The 21752-nt window shown below is 31.4% G+C and overlaps 1 protein-coding gene across 5 annotated transcripts in view; it reads left to right on the top strand.

Annotated features, from left to right (window-relative positions):
* Zcwpw2 (zinc finger CW-type and PWWP domain containing 2) overlaps positions 1–21752 on the top strand; it is a 185621-nt gene that overhangs the window by 105756 nt on the left and 58113 nt on the right. For all 5 annotated transcript variants that reach the window (XM_087181433.1, XM_087181435.1, XM_087181436.1 and 2 more), the window contains exon 4: positions 11448–11562. In XM_087181433.1, the coding sequence (XP_087037559.1) occupies positions 11448–11562 (115 nt within the window). The remainder of the gene's footprint in view (positions 1–11447; positions 11563–21752) is intronic.

The raw sequence follows: 21752 nt of genomic DNA, 5'->3' as shown, positions 1-21752 counted from the left end.
TATTAAAGAGTAAAATAAAATTAATAGAATTTGATAATAGTAACCAAAAATGGTAATCACAAAAAGAAGAAAAACAAAAGAAAGCACACAAGAAAGAAAAAAAGAGAAAAAAATCCCAAACTCCAAAAAATCAATGAAGAAAAAGAGCAGTGAATTTAAAAATATTCCTCTATGTTTTTGGATGAGTGAATAACTAAGTCCTATTTTGTTTCTACTCTCATATTTTTAGGTGTGAATGCTAAGTCCTGCCCTACTTTTCCCACTGGGTGTGTTTAGTCTATCTTATCTGCTCTAGGGGTATATTCACTCCAGCCACTTCCAATTTCTACATCTCTCTGCATACCCCAAGTCACTACTTTCCCTGTGCTGGTTTGAGATCTGTGGGTTTGTGATGTTTTTTGCAATTTACAATAACAGGACACTTTTTTGCTGTCTTGGTTCATTGTTTTTCCCTAGGTGTTAAACACCCAGTTTACCTTGTGTTAGTGGAGACAGAGACTCATTAGCATTAGTGTTCTGAACTTCTTTGTTCTTTTCTCTACACTGTGTTTGGTTTCTCCAATTGTCCTTACTTCCTAGTTTTCCTATCAGCTTTCTTTATTCTCAGAGATCACTTCTTTTTTTCTTCATTAGATTGTTTGCCAGGTGTCTTGATTCCAGGTCCCAAAGAAGCTGTATTTTGCTGCTGATCTTTACTTTGATATTTTTAATCCCATTTCTTATAAGTTTTAACACAATTTAAACTTTTTTTGATAAAAGCTTATAGCTCTTATAACATTATCTTTGAGATTTGTGCAATAGAATTGCCTTGTAGTGAAATGGTACCCAAACTCTGAAACTATTTTGTGCACATATCAATTCCAGCTTCCTCTTACTAGTTGTGTGAACTTTGGTAAATTCTAAACTCAGTGCCTTATGTTCTTTATCCTTGTGAAACAAGTGTAAGGGTACCTATCTTACATAGGAATTAGGGCATTAAAATGAGTTGTTTGTGAAGTGTTTAAAATGGTACCTGGCAGTATCACATAGCCATTGGAATAAATTATTAAATTTTTAAAAAATAGGTTCTTTAAATAATTGAACTATTTTTTTTTCAGTTTCAGTTTTTGTTGTTGTTGTTGTAGTTTCCTTTTTGAAACAGGGTCTTGCTATGTAGTTCAGGCTCATCTTGAACTCTCATTGATCCTCCTCCCTCAGTCTCCAGAGTAGTGGGTATACAGGCATGTGCATGATGCCTGGCTTCATTTCTCTAATGGCCAGAGATGTTGAACATTTTTAAAATGTATTTATTGGCCATTTGTACTTCTAAGAAATGTCTATCCATTTCAGTTGTCCATTTTTTGATTGGCTCCTTTATTTCTTTATTTATTTGGGGGGTTTTGAGACAGCGTCTCACTATGTAATGTCAGACTGAACTTGAATTCACTATGTAATCCAGGATGGCCTCAGATTTGTAGGAAAATGGATGTACCTCGAGACCATCATGTTAAGTAAAATAAATCAGATGCACAGGCTTAAATATTGCATGGTTTGTTTTACATGAGAAACACAAAATGCAAAAAGATAATAAAAGACAGATAATAGAAATTAGGTATATCTTTTGTGAAAGGAAAGAAGACCAAGAGATTGGGGGTGGACAAAAAAGAATTAAGATATGTTAATACAAGAGACAAGAATAAGGTTGACAAAGTATACCAATTCCCCAAGGACTGTAATCATTATGTACTGCAATCATGTATCAATAAAAATAAAAATTATAAAAAGCCCACCCTCCCAAATAATTGAACTCCTATAGAAATGAACTATGTACTCAGTTAACTCTTCTCAATTGTGAGTAGAGTTTCTGTTTCATTTTCTGGGGCTGCAAAGGCCAAACAACAATTTCACATTATCTTTAAGAATACTGAAATTCAGGTTGACTTACCTGAGTTACACAGCAGCAGAACTGGAACTCAAGCCCAGGGGTTATGATTATAAAAACTACGTGTTATATTATTATATGTTAGCACATTTGATATTTATATTGAGCCATTAGCTTTTAATCATCATGAGCATAGCAAGTTCATAGTAGTATCTGTAAGTTCCAAAACCACTAAGCCCTTATTGATCTACTGTTTCAATTCAGGCAGCTTAACTTTTAAAAAAGGTTTTTCAAAGTTGGACAAAGATTTGAATATCTCTTCTTTACTTAACAATTGACTTTTTTTCTTGGATTTGGGCCTCTTCATGCTGTCATTAAAATTTAGGATATATTTATTTCATTTCCTTGTATCATTAGCACCTATATTATTATTATTGTTGTTATTATTATTATCATCATTATTATTATTATTACAATTATTGGTATCCTGGTGCCAGAGTTTGTTTGTTGTCTTACTCTAGTATTGGTTCCCAAACTTGCTGGTCATCACATTCTGTTGTAAAGCTCCTTAGAAATTTACATTTCTGAGCTTACTTACTGGGGAGTATTCTTAGAATCAATACTTTTAAACCATATTGATTATAACCTTCTTGGTATAGCTCAAGAACCATTGTATGGAGATATTTTCTCCATAAATACTTGTTTTCTCTGTGTTACTGGAATCATCTAAAGATGTTGTTTATAAATGTGTATTGTTTATTTTTCCTATTTTATGGTAGATCTGAATGTGTTTATGAGTTATGGATACTAAAGAAGTCAAGGAAATGTTGAGCAAAATTGTTAACACTAGATTCCCTTGACCTTTTCAACATTTTCCTCCCTTTGGTGCACCTGATGTTCTTCCTGCTGTGACAGCAGGAACTCTCTCACTTTTTTCCTCTTCTCAAAATCTTATTTCAGATCCATTACACTAAATGGTTGGTGTATTGGTCGTATAAAAATTGTTTCCTAGAAGATGTCACTTCAGTAATGGGTTCATACAGGGGTTGCTTAAAAAAAATCACAGCACATAGCAGTTATCCTATCTTGCTAGGAAAAGAGCTTAAGGTAGTCACATACTTAGTAAATGTATGATAAAATATAGATTAATAAAAAGCTTATCAAATAACCTGTGATTTTTCTATTTTTTCTGCTAAGGTCTTTTTTTTTAATCTTAAAACACTTAGTTTTGTATTCCCCAACATTCTATGGAATACAGATTCAAAAATTAGGTAACCTGTTTTGATACTTTCCAGTATTTCAAGCCAGCTATTGGAATTATACTGTAAATATTTCTTATTTTGTTTCAGCCTCATTACTCCTACAGAGGCCATTGGATTTTGGTATTATCTTTCAATCTCATGTAAAGGATCACACTAACCAGAGGTAGCTTATTTTATTCAACTTTTTGTTGGTTCACACTTTCTAGTGGCATGGAAAATGGAGGATTATAAGTTGTTTTAATTTTAAAGTCCTGCTGAATTAGAGTAAACAACATTCCTATTTATGTATAAACAATGATAAAATAGATTTTAAAAGCAACATTTGCTTCTAGTATTCAATAATTTATATAACATTTCCAAAGTTGATTATATTAACCTATGTTAAAGATTTGAAGAAAGCAAGCTAAGAAGACTAAAGCTATACCTTCTGTGGTGCCCGTGAATGTGATATGGCTACCTTCTACTTTGCATCAAAGGAACAAGAATGTTCTTACTGTCTGGATTACTAGTTGCTATTGCAGAAATCCAATTTAAGGAAGACAAGATATCCTTGTGATTTACTTTCTACTGAATTACATTAAGTGAAAATAATCCACTCAACAGTAGAAAAAAGAAATAGCTTTGCACAATAGTAAATAGAATGATGCATCACTGCAGTACATGGTTGGAGTCAGAGAGCTAAAATGCAACTTTAAATGTATGAACAGCAACAATTGACATTAATTTCTGGACAGAGTACTTTGAAATAGGTGATGGTGTTGGTCCTCAAACATTTATTGGAAATATAGTCCAAAAGATAATAATTCTGTATCTTTTTATATTGCAAGATCTATGACTTATATCCCTAGGATTTTATATTATGTTAGAAATAAATTCAAGTATGTCAATATTTGAAGTTATTTCAATGGATTTATAAAGCTCCAAAAAGCAAGTCTAGGTACTTATGATTCCAGTTTTCCAGGTTTTTAATATCGTCTCAACATTGTATCTGAAGATAAATTTTCTCAGTTTTAAGTACCCATATTGATACTTAACTTTGATACTTAAATTTGAATTGATAATCTCATATTAAAAGTGTTATCCTTATGTTTAATAGATTGTAGTGAGGTTCTACAGTCCTAAAAGAGATAGTAAGAAACATTGATTAAGTTGCTTTAATTTTATAACTAGGTGTACTGCATTTTACATTGGCCCTTGAAATTGACACATTTTCAAGAAAAATGCTACTAGTATTATAGATCATAGGATCATAGTAATCCATGGAGTATTTTGTAGGTCACAAGTCGATGCAAAAAATGAAGTTCTATAGTATTTTAGAAGTAGTTTCAACATGATACTGGATCATCATCATGTTTATAAATTTTTATTTTAACTTTGTAGGGGATACAATGTAGTAGCCTTTATTTTCTTCTTTAGTTTCATGATTGGATTTTATTCATACTTACTCATACAAAATATGTCTACTTGTAGTACTTAATATTAACTGAATGTCTATTATTTAAATTTTTTTCTAGGTTCAGAAGTGAACAAATCACAAAATTCAGCTTCTTCATTAGATTTAAATTAGCAGAATAAGATACATAATAAATAAACAAGAAAAAGATATAGAATGTTAGTTATTAGAGTACTATAGAGAAAAATTAGGGTCAAGCAGTAGACAGAGTAAATATATAGGGAACATGGGAGTGTCCCTATCTACTCTAATATTCAAAGCTACATAGCTAGGAGAGCTAAAAAAAAAATCTCACTAGTGGCTGGTTGACAGCAGTTCTTGTTTTGATTGTACTTTTCCTTCTCCTTTATTCCTAAAAGTTATCATGCATTTGTATTACCATACCAGGGGTTTTCTGTTATGAAAGTCAAAAGCAGAGCTTGCTTGTTATACTGACTTGAGTTCTCTGACGGTGGGCAAGGTAGAATGTAAACAGAGTCCAGTGCCTCTGAGAGGTAGAGGCAAGAGCAGTAAGGCCAAGAAAATCTTTTCTCAACTTGGAGGACAAAAGTTACATTGGGCAAGAATTAGTACTTTGAAGAATAGCACCCCAGTGTACTCTGACAGGTTGGACCGATGCCATTAAATCTCACAGCCTCCAAAGGGATTATTTTGTCCATATATGGCAAAGAAGTTGTTGGGCTACATATTTATGTAACCATGATGTGTTGAAACATAATGATCTACCTCAATTTTCAAGCACTATTTATGTCTTCCCAATTCATATTAACCTAGGGTGGCTCCAAAATGACTCAGATCAAATTCCTCATCCAGGTTTGACGAGGTTTGTCACATTCAGTTTGATTTAGTAAAATTAATATGACATTATTTACATATTCAGGATTGAGAAGTACCATTTCTCTTGCTATACCCCAGGTAATTATATGTTGATTAACTCTTATTTGGAGAGAAAAAGTCTTAAAATGCAAAGCAAAAGAGACATGAATTTCTGGTAGAGAAGAATTCATACTGGGTGGACGAGCACATATATAATCTTTTCCTTAAGCTTGCAACTTTATATTAGTTTGAGATGATAGTATAAAACTTGATGCAGTAAGTCAAAATTATTGAGTGGGGAGATCAAACTATTTTTCTCAAACCCTAGGAAATGGAAAACTGATATTAAAGCCTTCATTTGGCTAATTATGCCTCATTGAAACAAAATCACATAAGACAATAGTTTATAAACTTATCCATTTTAAGCACAGTGACATAGTTATGAAGTTTTATTATCTTTCTTTGTCTACTCATTTGTTTATTCTGGTCTCATTCTTACCACAAACATTTCCATGATTATTCATCTATCAAGAATTGTGTTATTTATGTTCATAAGTATATACCAATTTTAGACTAAATATCTTTGAATTCTATGATTATTGTTTTATTCTTCTATGCTAACATTAATAAAACTGATTAATAGAGTTCAAGTTCCCAGAGTAGTATAAATATAATAAAAGACATAATCTGCTCTCTAAGGATGATAGGATTCACTGGAATTTGAAGTTCAAGATATCCACTTTTTCTTGTGGTCTGATCTAAAGTCGTTGGTCTTATTCCTTGACTTTAAAGTTTTTAAAGTTCCTTGAAAGTTTTTCTGAAGAGCTGTCTTGAAAATTTCTTTCTTGAATAAATATATTTTAGAACTTTTGGAGTTTTACTTTGAGGTGGGAGGTAGGCTAATTTGAAAGGTTTGAAGTTATATATAATTAGGTTTTAGTAAAAGATATGTCTTTAGGAATCCAATCAGAAGACAAAAATAATTATTTCCACATTGCAAAGTGAGGTAAGAAAGTATGTATGCAGGACTTACAAAAAAGTTGCCAAAACTGGTCTGGCACCCCTTAGCCCAACTTACATAAGGGTAGAAAAAGTTTGATGATGAACATATAGAAATTTCTTCAGAAATTTCTGAAAAAATACTGGTGTACTATGGAATTTTTCCTACAACTCTTCTTTCCCCATCTTGGAAAAAGGAAAGTTGGTTATTTTTCTTTACCCCATGGATACTACAGGGATTTTTTTGAATGTTTGGTGTGTGTACTCTGGAGCTTGAGCAGCATAACACACTGGTGTCCAATTTCCCCTTGAGTAATCTACAGAGCAAGTGTTTCTGGTAATGACAGCTAAAGAGATATCATAGCCACTGAGAATGGCTGGCCTGCCAGCTGTTTTCCAGGACAATGATGCAGACATGGGAAGAGTCAGGATCATTTTATAAAGGATCTTCACCCAAAATGTTTCCTGCCCCTTATAACCTAAGCAGAAATATGCAGAACAATGATAATGGGATATGTGTTGAAAGCAACCAGCTAAAAGAAAAGCATTACCCATGTCAAGGAAGCTGCAGTCAGGTGTTCCTCAGTGGGAGAAGAGTCCTCAGAAAACGTCATGAAGGAACCCACAATAAAAAAGATATTTCGAGCCCAGAAAACAATAATTGCATTAATAGGCCAGTGAAGACATTTTCTTCAATTTCTCTTCTGTTCCCCACATCTAACCCTTTGAACAGCAGAGCACGCAGAAAATTTGCAGAAAGAAGCATGAAGACAAGAGAACCATTGGCACTCTACAGTGTACCCCTAGTTGTGGAGTAGAGGAGCCTAAACTCAAAATGATATTTGGAATTTTGTCTCTTACATAGAGTAGACATTTCAGCTTTTGAATTGGGGGAGGGATACAAGTAAGTGGAAGACATTTTCTTATGTGAGTTTACCAGAAAATCATATGGCCTTCTATAACTAATATCCAAGGATTAAGAAACATCTAGATTTCACTTAAAACAATGAGCTTGAAAGACAATTATTTTTTGCTAAAGCTTGAATCACATTTTGGAATAGTACTTGGCCTTAAACAAGTCTTTGTTAAATCTGAATTTAGGATATCTATTTGACTTCTGGCTACAGAGCTAAACCTAAATGTTTCACTTTTTCAAAGATACATTTTTAAAGGTAATTTTGCTTTAGTTTGGAATTATTTATAAACTATTATTTCCTTTGCCAAATTGGTTTCCACAATCTGAACTTCCAAGTTCAACATTTATTTTATTAAATACAGTAGTATTTTAAAATTGAAAATAACTATTATAGTTCAAGCATGTTGTTCATTCTTCTTTGCAAACTTTATCCTAGTAATTATTATATCCATTGAATCTGTTATATTTCATGAATTTCTGAGTGTTTGCTTCTTTCTTGTCTACCTAGGGCTTTTTTTGCAAATTTTAATTGAAAGATTATAATAATTTCTCAAAGATCTAAGTTTATGAAGATGATTACCAACCTTTTTTAGCTTCTAAAGAATGATTCAACTAAATAAATACAAACTAGTTCAACATATATTGAAAACACATGAACTGATTTAATTTAATCATTTATTGTAACATGGGAGAAACTGGTTGTTCAAGTGGAGATTTAGACTTTAAAAGTATGTTGAGTTAATATTCCTATTTAATATTTGTCCTGGTCTAATTGCTAATATGATTAGTTAAAGAAAGAAACAATACACCAACAGAAAAGGAAGAAGCAAAATACATTAGTAGATGCTTATATATCTGGGTTTCCATGGAAAACAAATTGAAAAAAAAGCTATTGTAAACAAAACTTTTATATGTAATAGAAATTCTGTTAAAACAGTAAGGACATTCAATTATGTGTCATTATATAATTACTATACATAAGTAACCAGCTTGAAAATATGGAAGGAGTGACATAATGACAACAATACTTATATAGAAAATACACTGGAGTGAGCTTAAGAAGTATCACGTAAGATCTATATGAATAAAACTTTAAAATGCTACTCAAATACAGAAAAAAATTTAGTTAAATAGAAATAAGTAATCCTTTTTTTGGTTTGGAAGATTTAATATGAAACATGTCAACTTTATCTAAATGAATTTTGGAACTGAGTTTTTAATAAATTTCAATTACAAAGACAAGATTTTAACAACACAAATTAAGCCTACAATTTGTAAGAAAATTGAACAAGAGAGTGGGAGTTAGTGTACAAAGATAATACAATAAAAATATAAAGTGCAAAAAATGTAATAAAGTTCCAATCGTTAAAGCAATTTGTTATGTAATGTGACAGATTAATAGAATAATATTGAGAGTTCACAAATTAACTCACAAGTACCTGAAATAATAGTTAATGTGGTTAAGGTCATATTCAAGAAAAGCCAGGCACAGGGGTGTTACATTTCTGTAGTTGCAGCTTCTTATGAGGCTGAGGCAGGAGGATCACTTGAACCCAGGGGTTCAAGATCAGCCTGGGAAATGTAGCAAGACCCCATCTCAAAAAAAAAAGTGAAGATATATTGGTATGATACAATAAATAGTATCGGTACAAATGGTAGCTACTTGGGAAAAATGAAGTTGATAGTTGTATCTCATATTCAGATACATATTTGTTACAAATTTATAAATAAATTTGGTACAAAGTTATTTGTCACAAATATAGCACAGGGCTATTTCCTTTAGTATATAAATTTCTTTCATAATTCAATAAGGCCAATATGTGTATTAACATGAAACCTGAGCAGTCATTACTTAGAAAAGAAATATGCATGGATTTTGAAAATATGAAAAGTGACCCATAATTTCTTGATTATAAAGAAATGATAATAAATAGGAAATAACATTTTGTTAAGAAGATTGACAAAAATCTAAAACCTTGGAGCAGAAGTGTTTGTCATGCATGATGTGGGGAAACTATAGCTTGTGGCACTGGAAACTATGATCCCACTCAAGTAATTTTATTCAAGTAACAAATACATTAAATTTGCTAATTCAGTGTCTAGGAATTTACTCTTCAATAGACTCTCACATGGGCAAATATGTGGGTAAAATTTTTAAATTGCAACATTGTTTCAAATTGCATGATGTTAGAGTAAGTAAATGTTCATTGCCTAGGGCATGTTGCAAATAAGTAGTGATAATGGTACATAACGTATCTTGTATATGAGTATACATACCATATTTCCCTCCAAGTAAGACCAGGTCTTACATTAATTTTTGCTTCAAAAAACGCAATAGGGCTTTTCAGGGGAAATATTTTTTCATGTACAACAATCACATTTATTTGTGTACAACAATCTACATTTATTTACTTACTCATCTACAATGCACATTTGAACATAGTTCTGGAATTCAAAATTCTTTTGAGTTACTGAAAAGTGTTAATTTGAACTACCAGTAGGTGGCACATCCCTACCAATAAGTTCCTAAAGGCTCCCAAACAAGTTTTAAACAGCTTTTCAATTCCCTTGACTCACTGAATTTTATTTTAACTCTATCACATTGGTTTTTCTCAATGGGTACATTTTCTTAACTAGTTCTTTAATTTTATTCCTAGAGGAAATATTATGGACACTGTTTTGTGCTATATAAGGGTTTAGGTGGTTTTTCATTATAATTTCTCATTTAACATCATGATAACATTATAGTGGCAAAGATGCCTAAATATACAAAAGCTAGCTTAGATATTCTTAAAATACTTTGAAATTTCCAATGTTAATGTTTTACAAGCCTATATTTTTATCTTTTTCCCTAAAATAATAAATGATATTTATGGATTCTGTATACCAAAATATATGTGTGTTTGATATTATTTCACTGCATATATAACAAATTAATCAGTGCCCAGAACCAAAGTTAACTTTCTCAATGCTTATATAATATACAATGAAGTATTAGGCAAATGAGTACTGTGAAAGACACAAAGACAAAATATTATTTACAGCCTCTGTCTTCTTGGACTTTTTATTTTATACATAGAGACAATCATGAGCACAAATAACTACAATACAAGTCAGAGTGTAATAAATCATTAAATGAAAGCACTAAGTGTAGTGGAAGCAGAGAGCTGATATTAATTTTAGGACTCCAAATTAATTTGGCATTTGAGAAGGGCTTTAGATATCTAGTTTTATTCTCTGAAATAATTTAGTATAGGTATTATATAGATTTATTGTGTAAAGTGTGAATTATACACATGAGATAGAAGTATGATATACACAGAGGGTAAATATGAATTAATAGAATGAATATCCATATTCTTTTTATGATAAAGTTCTCATGGCAGGCATTCTATAAATTATAATATTTTAAAACGTATAAACCTTGGCAAGTTTTTCAAATTGGAAAAATTATGGGAAGGATAATTTTTATAGTCATTTTAATCTAAAGATTCTTTGATTCTGTATTTTAAGAAGTGAAATGAACATTTAGACAACATGCTGTATCCAAGTAGAATAATTCTTGATTTATTACTCCAAAAAAGTGTTATCAGTTTTCATTTAATACTCATGAAACTTGATGATATATGTATTGTTAATATTCACACTTTACAGGTAAATTAAGGCACAGAAAGTTTAAAAAATGAATATGCCAATATGAATATGCCAATATCTGCCATAACAAAAAACTAAATGCAAATAAAATTAATTTCCTCATAATAAACTTCTTTTTTCATTTTCTACTGTTTCAGTACTATTGCTATGTCACTTAAAAGGAAGTCAGTATTATTCTAATAAAATGTATGAAACTGACTATGTTGTCATATTGAGAGTTTTAACGTTTTGTAACTTCCTAAGTAAAAGACAAATCATAATATAATTTTACCTTAGTTAAACAAGCATCTGACTCTTTTAGTTATTAACTTCACAAATTCCCATAATTTTGCTAAATTCTAAAATAATAAAACAGGTACTGAAGTCTAAGTAATACACAATAGTCCAGTTAGATTTAGTTCCAGCTGAATAGAGTTAAATCAAGTATAGATTTTAAAACAAAATTATATTTGTTAAAATATATCTTCTTTTTCTCTATTTATATAGCCAGGAAAATGTACAAATAAAAAGAAATGGTATAAAAGTGCCCTACAAGAAGCATATTTGCTCTATGGATATTCTCATGAAAAAAGACTGGAAATGTGCTACCTATCGAAACAGGGTATGTTTTTTTTTTTTACCATCCCCAAATAAGGATTTATTCAGATATATGTATTCTAAAATACATTTGTGAATGAAAAAAATCTCTATCTCTTTTCATAGGGAAATTCTGTATATATATCCATTAAAAAACATTTTTGCATAAATTAATAGCACTATTTTGTTCTTTGTGTAATGGCTAAACATATGCTCTGTTTAAATACAGGGATTATAATTAATACTTCTTATCTTTACTAAATGACTGCATAGCTCCTCCTCCTCTTGATCTTTCAGTAGCATATATATATATATATATATATATTTCAAAATTAGATACTACAGCTTTAAATTATATTCCAGATGATAATTTCATTTGAATATGTTGTATTTTTTCAGAGCACAGTATTTTCAAAATGTTTTGTTTTTAAATAAATTCAAGGCATGAGAAAAGATAAGCTTAAACTTTTAAAATTAAGTAAAATTGTGATAACATTTTGGGTCATTTTCAAATAAAGTTCTCAAATCAAATGTTTTGATTTATAAATAGCTTCTTAAATCAATTCATCTGAAAGATTATAGTAGGTATAATACCTTTTTAACTCTAAAAGATTATGATTTTACATAAAAATGGTAATTTTCAATAAACTTAAATATGTTTTTTAATTTTTCTGATTAGTGAACCTAATTAATAAATTTTACAAGGCCCCTTCTTATTACCGTAAGTTCTTAAACAGAGTGCTCTCTGGGACAATCTGCCTTTGATGAGGACTAAATTTTAAAGTAGCACTAATATTTTCTCCTTTCTAAAGATTTAATGTATATTTTCAATAAATATATATATGTGAAAATATTGAACTTGAGAAAAAGTTTAAATATTACATGAGCCACCTAACCAGTTTGGGTGTAAAGCAAATAACCACATTTGTTAAGAGAGGAAAAAGAGTGACAAGTACACCACTCTGGTTTACTCTGAGACCAGGAGAAGAGACATTTATTACCACAAATGTGATTTTATTCCTTGTGCTGAAAATGTAATGTCTCTGTTTATTAGCAATAAAGGTTGAACTCACTCTCTTGTCATAAATACAATTTTATTCCTTGCACATACTGTATACAGGTTCCCTTGTTTAGCCATAATAGACTTTGAAACATTTCACTTTTAAAGCATTAATACCTTTAAATAATACAATCATTTAGTTTTTAACGTTATATCACATCTATTTCCCTCTAGAAGTGGACTTATTCTCTCAACCAGTACCCAATCATGTCTTGGCCAGTGTGCCAGGCTAGTGTGTCTTGTGTCCTTTGGCATTCTTCCCTATCCAGAGACCCTATGGAGGGCGTGTCTTCTGATTACTTTTACAATAATAGCTCATTTTCTTTGGTGATTTTTACATCTTTACATAATACAAGTAGTCAGGCTGATTCTTGAGAGCCATAAGCTTAAATACTTTCATTCTGTCCTTAAGACATGAACAGACTTCTCAGAGTTCAAAATTTGCCCTAATAAGTGTACAAAATTCATAGTTTCTATTCAATTATCTCTAAAATAGTTTAATCCTTGAGTCTGCTTTGCAATCATTGTGGATTCTGGTACAGAATTCAGCTTCTTACTATCTTCAAAAGTAGTTTTGAACTCAGGCACATTGGCATACACATGTAATCCCAGCTACTCTGGAGGCTGAGGCAGGAGGATTATAAATGAGACCAGTCTGAGAAACCTAGTAAGACCTTGTCTCTAAGTAAGTAAGTAAGTAAATAAAAGAAGGCTGGGGTATAGCTCAGTGTTCCTCCAGAGTTCAATCTCTGTTACTGGGAAGAGGAGGAAATAGTTTTGAAAAATAATTAGCCACTATTCAGATGATTCACAAAGATGATGGCTTAGGGGTAACATTTCTTTCATCCCATCAACTTTGAGGATTTCTTCACCTAACAATTTCTTACTACAAGTTGATTTCTACTAATATGTAGCCCATAGTCTTTCTACCCTGTGAAACTGGTATACTATTTATGTTTAATTAAGCTCTTTCATTACACAGGGTAATTAAATGATATACAAATAAAACTCAATCTGATTATAACAAATTTCAAAGTTCTCTGTTTTTGTTGTTTTAACTATTGTTTTGACTTATTAATTCATCTACTGGGGCTTAAAAGATTTTTATTATATAGGAACATCCAAAAATAAAAATGTATTTTTTGTTTGTTTTTGTATTTTTGGTACCGGGGGATCAAACTTGTGTCTTTATGCTTGTGAAGTAGGCAGCCGAACCACTGAGCTAAATCCCTGCCCCATAGAAATGTATTTTTTAAAATATAGGGTATTATCTATATAATCTATAATTTATTTTCATAGTTTTATGTTATTCATAAGAATATTTGTCTACATTTTATTTTTTTTCATTGTTTTAATTTGCAATTCCCTAATTATATGTGGTGCTTAATATCCTTTCATATGCTTAATTTCTCCCTTGATATTTTTTCTGGTGAAATGTCAATTCATATCTTTTGCCCATTTTTATGCCCATTTTTAATTGGTCTTTTTTCTTATTGTAGAGTTTTAAGAGTTCTTTGCATGTTTTGGATATGAGTCCTTTATCATATATGTGTCTTGCAAATATTTTTCAGTCTGTGCTGTGTCTTTTTATTCTCCTGATAGTGCTTTTGCAGAAGAGATGTGTTTAATTTTAATGAAGTTCAGTTTTTCATGTCTTTCATGGAGCAACCATTTGGTATTGTATTTAAGATGTCATTGCAATTCCCTCGGTCATCTAGATTTTCTCTATGTTATTGTAGTAGTCAGCTTACTGTCACTATAACAAAATACCTGAGGTAATTAACTTATAAATAGAAAAGATTAATTAGTTTTAGAATTTCTAGTCCATGGCTTTTAAGCCTCTGGTGGGATGCTGGATGGTAATGACAAGGAATACATGATACAGCAAACTACTCACCTCATGACCAAGAGCAAAAGAAAAGAGCTAGGGCCCCCAATCCACTTTGAAGGCATGTCCCCAATTCTCTGAAGACCTTCCACAAAGCAGGGCCTCCTAATGGATCTATAGTCTTCCAAAAACACCACCCTGAGGATAAATTCTCTAACACAGGAACTACAAAGATCCAAACTATAGCATCTATCTTCTACAAGTTTTATAGTTTTGCATTTTATGTTTGGCCATTTGCTGTCTTGTGAGTTTGTTTTCATAAAGGCTGTAAGGTTCTTGTCTAGATTCCTTTTTCTGTGTGTGTGCAAATCTCTAGTTGTTCCAGCATCATTTCTTGAAAAGATTGTATTTTTGCTACATTGTTCCTTTGTCAAAAATCTGTATATGGCTGTATTTCTGGGCTTCCTATTCTGTCTTATTGATCTATTTGTCTATTTGTTTACCAGTACCACTCTTTTGATTGCTTTAGTTTTATGGTAAGTCTTAATGTTGGCTAAGGTCAATTCTCCAACTTTATTATTCTTCAAAATTGAGTTGGTCCTTCTGGGCTTTTTTCCTTTCCATATAAACTTTAGAATTAACTTGCTTTTATCTACAGAATGCTGAAATTTTGATTAGAATTGCATCAAATCTATAGATTCAGTTGGTAAGAACTAGATCACAATAATGAGTCTAGCTATTCATTAACATAAATGTCTCCATATTTATTAATTTTATAACTTCTTTCATCATAATTTTACATTTGTATTTAGATCTTTTTTGCATAAACTTTGTTACATTCATGCCTAAGTATTTTATTTTGGGGGTGCTAATGTAAATGATAATGTGTTTTCAAATTCCTGTTGTTCATGGCTGGTGTGTAGGAAAGCTACCGACTTTTTCATATTAACTATACCTGATGACCTTGTGGTAACCACTTATTTCAGGAATTTTTTTGTTTTGATTTTTCTTTTTGTCAATTCTTTTGGATTTTCTACATAGATATTTGTCATCTGTGAACAAACAAATATTATTTCTTCCTTCTAAAACTTTATACCTTTTATCTTTTTTCTTGACTTTTTTTTTTTTTTGGTACCGGAGATTGAACTCAGGTCCTTGCGCTTGCGAGGCAGGCGGCAGAACCACTGAGCTAAATCCCCGGCCCCTTTTCTTGACTTATTGCATTAGCTAAGAATTCCAGCACAATGTTGAAATGAGTGAATAGAAGGAATGTCCTTTAATAGTTTGGGATTTTACCAAGAAATCTTCTAGTTTATCACCATTAAATATGAAGCTGTCTTTAGACTATTTTTAGATGTTTTTCATAAAATTGAATAAGTTGTGAACTTTTCCTAGTTTGCTGAGAGTTTTTATCATGAGTAGATGTTGGATTTGTCAGTGCTTTTTCTGTCTATTGATATGATAATGTGATTTTTTTTTTCTTCTTTGGCCGTTTTTTGATATTATGGAGGTGTTAGCCTCATTGACCAGTTGAAGAAATATTTCTGTTTCTATCTTCTGGAAGAGTTTGTATAGAATTTTATATTTTTTTCTTAAATGCTTGGTAGACTTCAATAATAAACTCATCTGAGTATAGCGCTTTTTGTTTTGGTAGGTTATTACACTGACTTAATTTCTTTAACAGATATAAGTCCATTCAGATTGTTTCTTCTTGTGAGAGTTGGGCAGAGTATATATTTCAGAAAATTAGTCCATTTCATCTATGTTATCAAATTTATCAGCATAGAATTATTCATAATACTACTTTAATATTTTATATCTTTTAATGACCAAAGGATCTGTAATGATCTCCTTTTTATTTCTGATATGAGTAATTTATTTCCTTTTTTCTTTTTCTTTCTGTATTCATTTTTCCTGCTTACTTGCTTGCTTTTCCTTCCTTCCTTTCTTTCTTTTTCTTTTTTTCTGTCCATTTTTCTTCCTTTCCCTTTCTTTTCTTCCTCTTTCTTTCTTTCTCTTTTCTGTTTTTAGTTAGCTTCATCAAATTCTTGTCAGTTATATTGATCTTTCAAAGAACGAGCTGCTTATGGTTTTATTGATTTTCTCTGCTCATTGTCTTCAGTTTAATTGATTTCTGCTCTAAGTTCTTGCTTGTCTTCTTCTGTTTACTCTAGATTTAATCTGCTCTTTTTTTTCTAGTTTCCTAAGATAGAAGCCTGAATTACTGAGTTTTAGAACTTACTACTTTTCTAAAATTAAATATATTCAAGAACTATAACCCCTAAGCTCTACTTTTGGTGCATCCCACACATCTTGATACATTGTATTTTAATTTTTATTTAGTCCAGGAAATTTTAACTTTCTTGAGCTTTCTTATGCCTATTTAGAAGATGCTATTTGCTCTGCAAGTATTTGGTGATTTTTCAGTTACTGATTATTAAATTAATTCTGTTGTGGTTTGAGAACTAACATTATATGACTTCTATTCTTGTAAATATGCTTTATGATCCAGAATGTTGTAAATTTTATTGAATATTCCATATGAAATTGAGAAGAATGTATATTCTGCTGTTGTTGGATGAAGCAGTCTATAGATGAAAAATATATCTAGTTGATTGAGGATGCTATTGAGGTCAACTATGTTCTTACTGATTTTCTGCCTTCTGAATTTTCCCATTTCTAATAGAAGAGTGTTTAATTATCCAACTATAGTAGTAGGTTCATTTATTTCTCCCTGTAATTCTGTAAATTTTACCTCTGTGTTTCCAGTACATACACCTAAAAACTAAAATGAATTGTTATGTCTCTTTGGAGTACTGACTTCTTTATAATTAGTAATGCTTTTCTTTTTTCCTAACTTTCCTTCATCTGAAGTTTGCTAAGTATGAAATTAATACCACTACCTCTACTTTTTTTCATTAGTGTTGGCATGGTATATCTTTAACTCTGCATTAGGTAATGTTTAATGCGATTATAGATATACTGAGATTAATGTCTACTATACTTGTTACTATTTTTCATTTGTTGCCCTTGTTGTTGCTAATTTTTCTTTCCACTCTTTCTGTTTTTGTGGTTTTGATTGAGCGTTTTATATGAGTATCTCTTCTTTTCTCTTAGTATATGAATTATCTTTTTTAAACATTTTAAGTGGTTGCCTTAGAGTCTGAAGTATGCATTTACAGCTAATCCCATCCCATTTACAAATAATTATATTCCTTCATGGATAGTACAAGTATCTTATAACAAAGTATTTCTAACTCCACCCTTCTGTCTTTGAAATATTCCTGTCAGTAACTTCATTTGTTTATAACCACAACATATATACAAAACATATATAATCAAATACATTGTTGCTCTTAATACATATTTTGAATAAAATGTTATCTAATAAATCAATTAGAAATAATAAAAAATTCTTATTTCCCCTCCATTAATTCATTCTCTGATGCTTTTTCTTTATGAATCTCTGGATTCTATTAATAATTCTCATAAGACTGGCCCACTGGCAACAAATTACCCCAATTTTTGTTTGCTCATGAAAGCTTATTTGTCTTACTTTTGTAGAATAATTTTACAGACTATAGAATTCTAAATTGATATGTTTTTTTCTGTCAACACTAAATATTATACTACACTCTTATTGCTGTAGAGATTTTGGATGGCAATTTGATGTAATTTTATCTGTTTTATGAGTTAAGATTTTCCCCCTCTGGATTCCTTCAATATTTTTGTACTTATTTTTCATTTCCTGCAGTTTAATATATATATATATAATATGTATGTAGAATATACATAAGTGCAGATTTGTTGGCATTTGTTTTACTTAATGGTCTGTGAACTTCCTGGGCCCATGGTTTGACATCTGACATTAACTTAGGAAAATTCTCAGTCAGTTTTTCAAATCTAGTTTTCTGTTCCTTTCTCTCTTTATTTTTCTTCTGGCATTATTATATATGTGTTACACTTTTGTAGATATCTCACAGTTCTGAATTTATCACCCCCCATTTATTTTTCATTTATTTTTGGTTTATCACAGACAGGTTCTTGTTATTTAGTTTAGGCCAAACTTGAACTTGCTGTGTAGCCCAGGCTGGCCTTTAAGTCACAATCCTCCTGAATCAGCCTACACAGTACTGGGATTACAAGCGAGAAAGTTTCTCACCATACCTGGCTTCTATCACTGTTTTCCCCCAGCATCTTCTTTCTTTGTTTTTCAGTTTTGTTAGTTTCTTATGCTTTCCTCGCTGTGTTGAGTTTACTGATGAGCCCATCAAAGGCATTCTTCATTTCTGTTACACTGCTGTTCCTCTAGTATTTCTTTTAATTTTGTCTTAAAACCTTCATTCCTTTGCTTATATTACCCATCTCTTTTGCATGTTGTCTGTTTTTAACATTGGAGCTTTTAGCATATTATTATAACTGTTTTAAATTCACAATCCGATAATTTCACCACATCTAACATATCTGGACTCAAGCCTAATGTTTCTCTAAATTTTTAAATGTTTCTTTATTTTTGACTTTTAGTATGCCTTATAATTTTTTTATTGAGAGGTATGCATGATGTACTAGGCAATGGAAACTGCAATTACAAACCCTTAGCAATATAGTGCTAAAGAATGTGGAGGGGGAAACATACTATATTCCTGTAGTTAAGTCTCAGTTCTAGGCTCTGAACTTTACAAGTGTGGGGTTTTTTTTCTTCCCCTCATTTCATAGTAAATGAGAGCTACAATGGGGTATTTTATTTCTCTTAGGTCAGTTAGACTCTGAAAAGTACCTTAGTACATTAGACTATGGTAAAATAGTTTCACCTGAGGTCAGACCTTGTCAGGAATGCTGCTATGCACATTTCACCTTATCCTGGCCAAAGAATGATAGAATGTTCTCCAGTCTTCACTGGTAGAAATCCTGGAGGAAAAACTCACAAAAGTATTCCATAGTCCTCCAACCTGCCCATGAGTGGGTCTCCCTGGAGTTATCTGTGAGGCTTGTCTACACTGTGCCTTCTGCAAACTGTCAATTTATGGTAAGATTTTTCTACTTCTCTACTGGTTTCCAAGAGGGTTTCTCTACTTTTGTCTGTCTCTCCAAATTTGGGGACAAAAATGTTCCCCATGACCTCACTTCTCTGAGGGATTTAAAAAATGTTTTTTTCAGTTTGTTCAGCTTTTAGTATGATGGGATCAAAAGGCAAACTCTAATCTCCTTCCATTCCGTACCAGAAACTGGACTGCTTTCTACCTTTTTAAGGAAGTGCTTTCAGCTTGTCACATTTAAAGAAGCACAAACTAATGAAGTTTTTCAAAGGCCATGAATGAGTAAGCTTTAAAAATCTTATTAAAGAAAAGAAGCCTTTGAATTATGTTAATATTTGTATTCCTCTTTTATATGACTGTAAATAAAAAAAATTATATTATTCTGGGCCATGAGGCATAACTACCTCTACTCATTTAGAACATTTCATTTACTACCTGCTGCTCTTCTTTTGTACTTTAAAAATACGACTTGTATGACTTCTCAGAAGACAAGTAAGGGCTCTTTTCATTATTAAAATCTGCATTTCCTGTTAACTGTTTTTTACTTGTAATGGTGAAGGCATCAACAGGCTGAAATTTCTGAAGATAGGAAATTAAACTTTCTCAATAGGGAAAATTCAGCCCTTAGATATTTAGTGGCTGGTATTGTTGAAGGTGAGCATGGTCCTATTGTTATTAATAGAGAAATCTCTAGTGATCATAATATTTTAGGTATTACATCAGAATATTCCTTTGATGTTTGAAAATTTTTGTGGTTGATATTCCCTGAGATACTCACCTATTATTGGGAGACAATTCCATAACTTTTGAACATAAAACATTTCTTGAAAAATAATGTGAATATTTTTGTTCTCAACTCATCTCCATATTGCAAATTTTACATAAAAATAAGTATATTTTCAGCTGAGATGCAACAAATTCCCATTTTGTTTCCATTAACTCATTATCTGCCACCAGGCTTATTTGGACACCGTTTTACTTTTTGAGGCTTTTTAAAATTCAATTTTAATTATTTATAAAGACCGATATTACATCATTATTTTATTCTTCCTAGAGGCCTTGAAAAGAAAAAAATACCTCTTTTTAGATACAACACAATTTATTCTCTCTTCTAATTACAATAAGATTTCACTGGTCTCATTTATAATCAAGCATGCATTGTAGAATTTCAGTGGTCTTATTTTTTCATATATCTTGAAACATTTTGCAATTTTATTATTACTCATCAATTATTTACAACTGTGCTGAAAAGACTAAAATAATTACATTAAATAATAATATAATACCCTTTAAAAGATGATATGAGTGAAATTTATCATCACTGTTATGGTTTAGATCCAAAATGTCCTTCAAAAGTCCCATTTGATCAGTGCTGGGGCCTTTGGAAGGTTATTGGATCTTGGGGGCACCATATTCATCAGTGGATGGATCCATTGATGAGTCAATAGCCACAAGTGCTGTAAAAAGGTAGTCCCTGGTCTGAAAAGGCAGGTTACTCAGGGTGTGCCTTTGGCATGCCTTTGCCCCTATCTTCTTCTCCAGCCTCTCTCTTCTCTCTGCTTCCTGGCTACTATGGGTGAGCAGCTGTCCACCATGCCCTTCTACCATGCTGTTTCTGCCTCAAGCCAGCCAACCATGGACTAAATGCACTGAAAATTGTGAGCCCAATAAACTTCTGCTTTAAATTGTGGATATGGGGTATTTTGTTACAGTGACAAGGAAGTGACTAATAGAAGCACTAAACTATTTTTCTTACTGTTCCAAAGGTTTGCACTTCCCTCACATCCATATGTCTCATAACGTCTTTATTAGATAAAATGGGAGTTAGTATTTGTTTATCTATTATTTGTCAGATATTATTTTAAGAACTTTATTTACATGAGTTGTATTACTTAAATCTCCCAATGAACCAATAAGGTAATTATTAACCCTTTCTGATAAATAAAGAAAATGAGAATCTGAGGACATAAGGCATTGTTTTTTATATCTTACATTGTTTCATATAACAGCTTATACTAAGCAATGCTTGATATATTTTAATAGGTTACATTAATTTGGTCAGATAGAGTGTGTATTTTGGATTCATGTAAGAGTTTAGATAAAATCAATGTACATTTATTAGAAATTATAAATGATACTGAACACCTACTGAATATAAAATTTTATCCCTGCCATTGAAGAATATTCTAGTCTTATGGAAGTACTTTCACTTAGACACTTACAAGTATCCATAATATGAGAAGGAAATTTCTGTAATGGTAGATGGTCTTATTCTTTCATCAGTGAGGAGA

The sequence above is a fragment of the Heterocephalus glaber genome, unplaced genomic scaffold (genome assembly GCF_053883595.1).
Source record: "Heterocephalus glaber isolate CG9 unplaced genomic scaffold, H.glaber_assembly_v1.0 deba00001472, whole genome shotgun sequence".
Classification (NCBI taxonomy): Eukaryota; Metazoa; Chordata; class Mammalia; order Rodentia; family Bathyergidae; genus Heterocephalus; species Heterocephalus glaber.
This window is presented reverse-complemented; position numbering and strand designations above follow the sequence as displayed.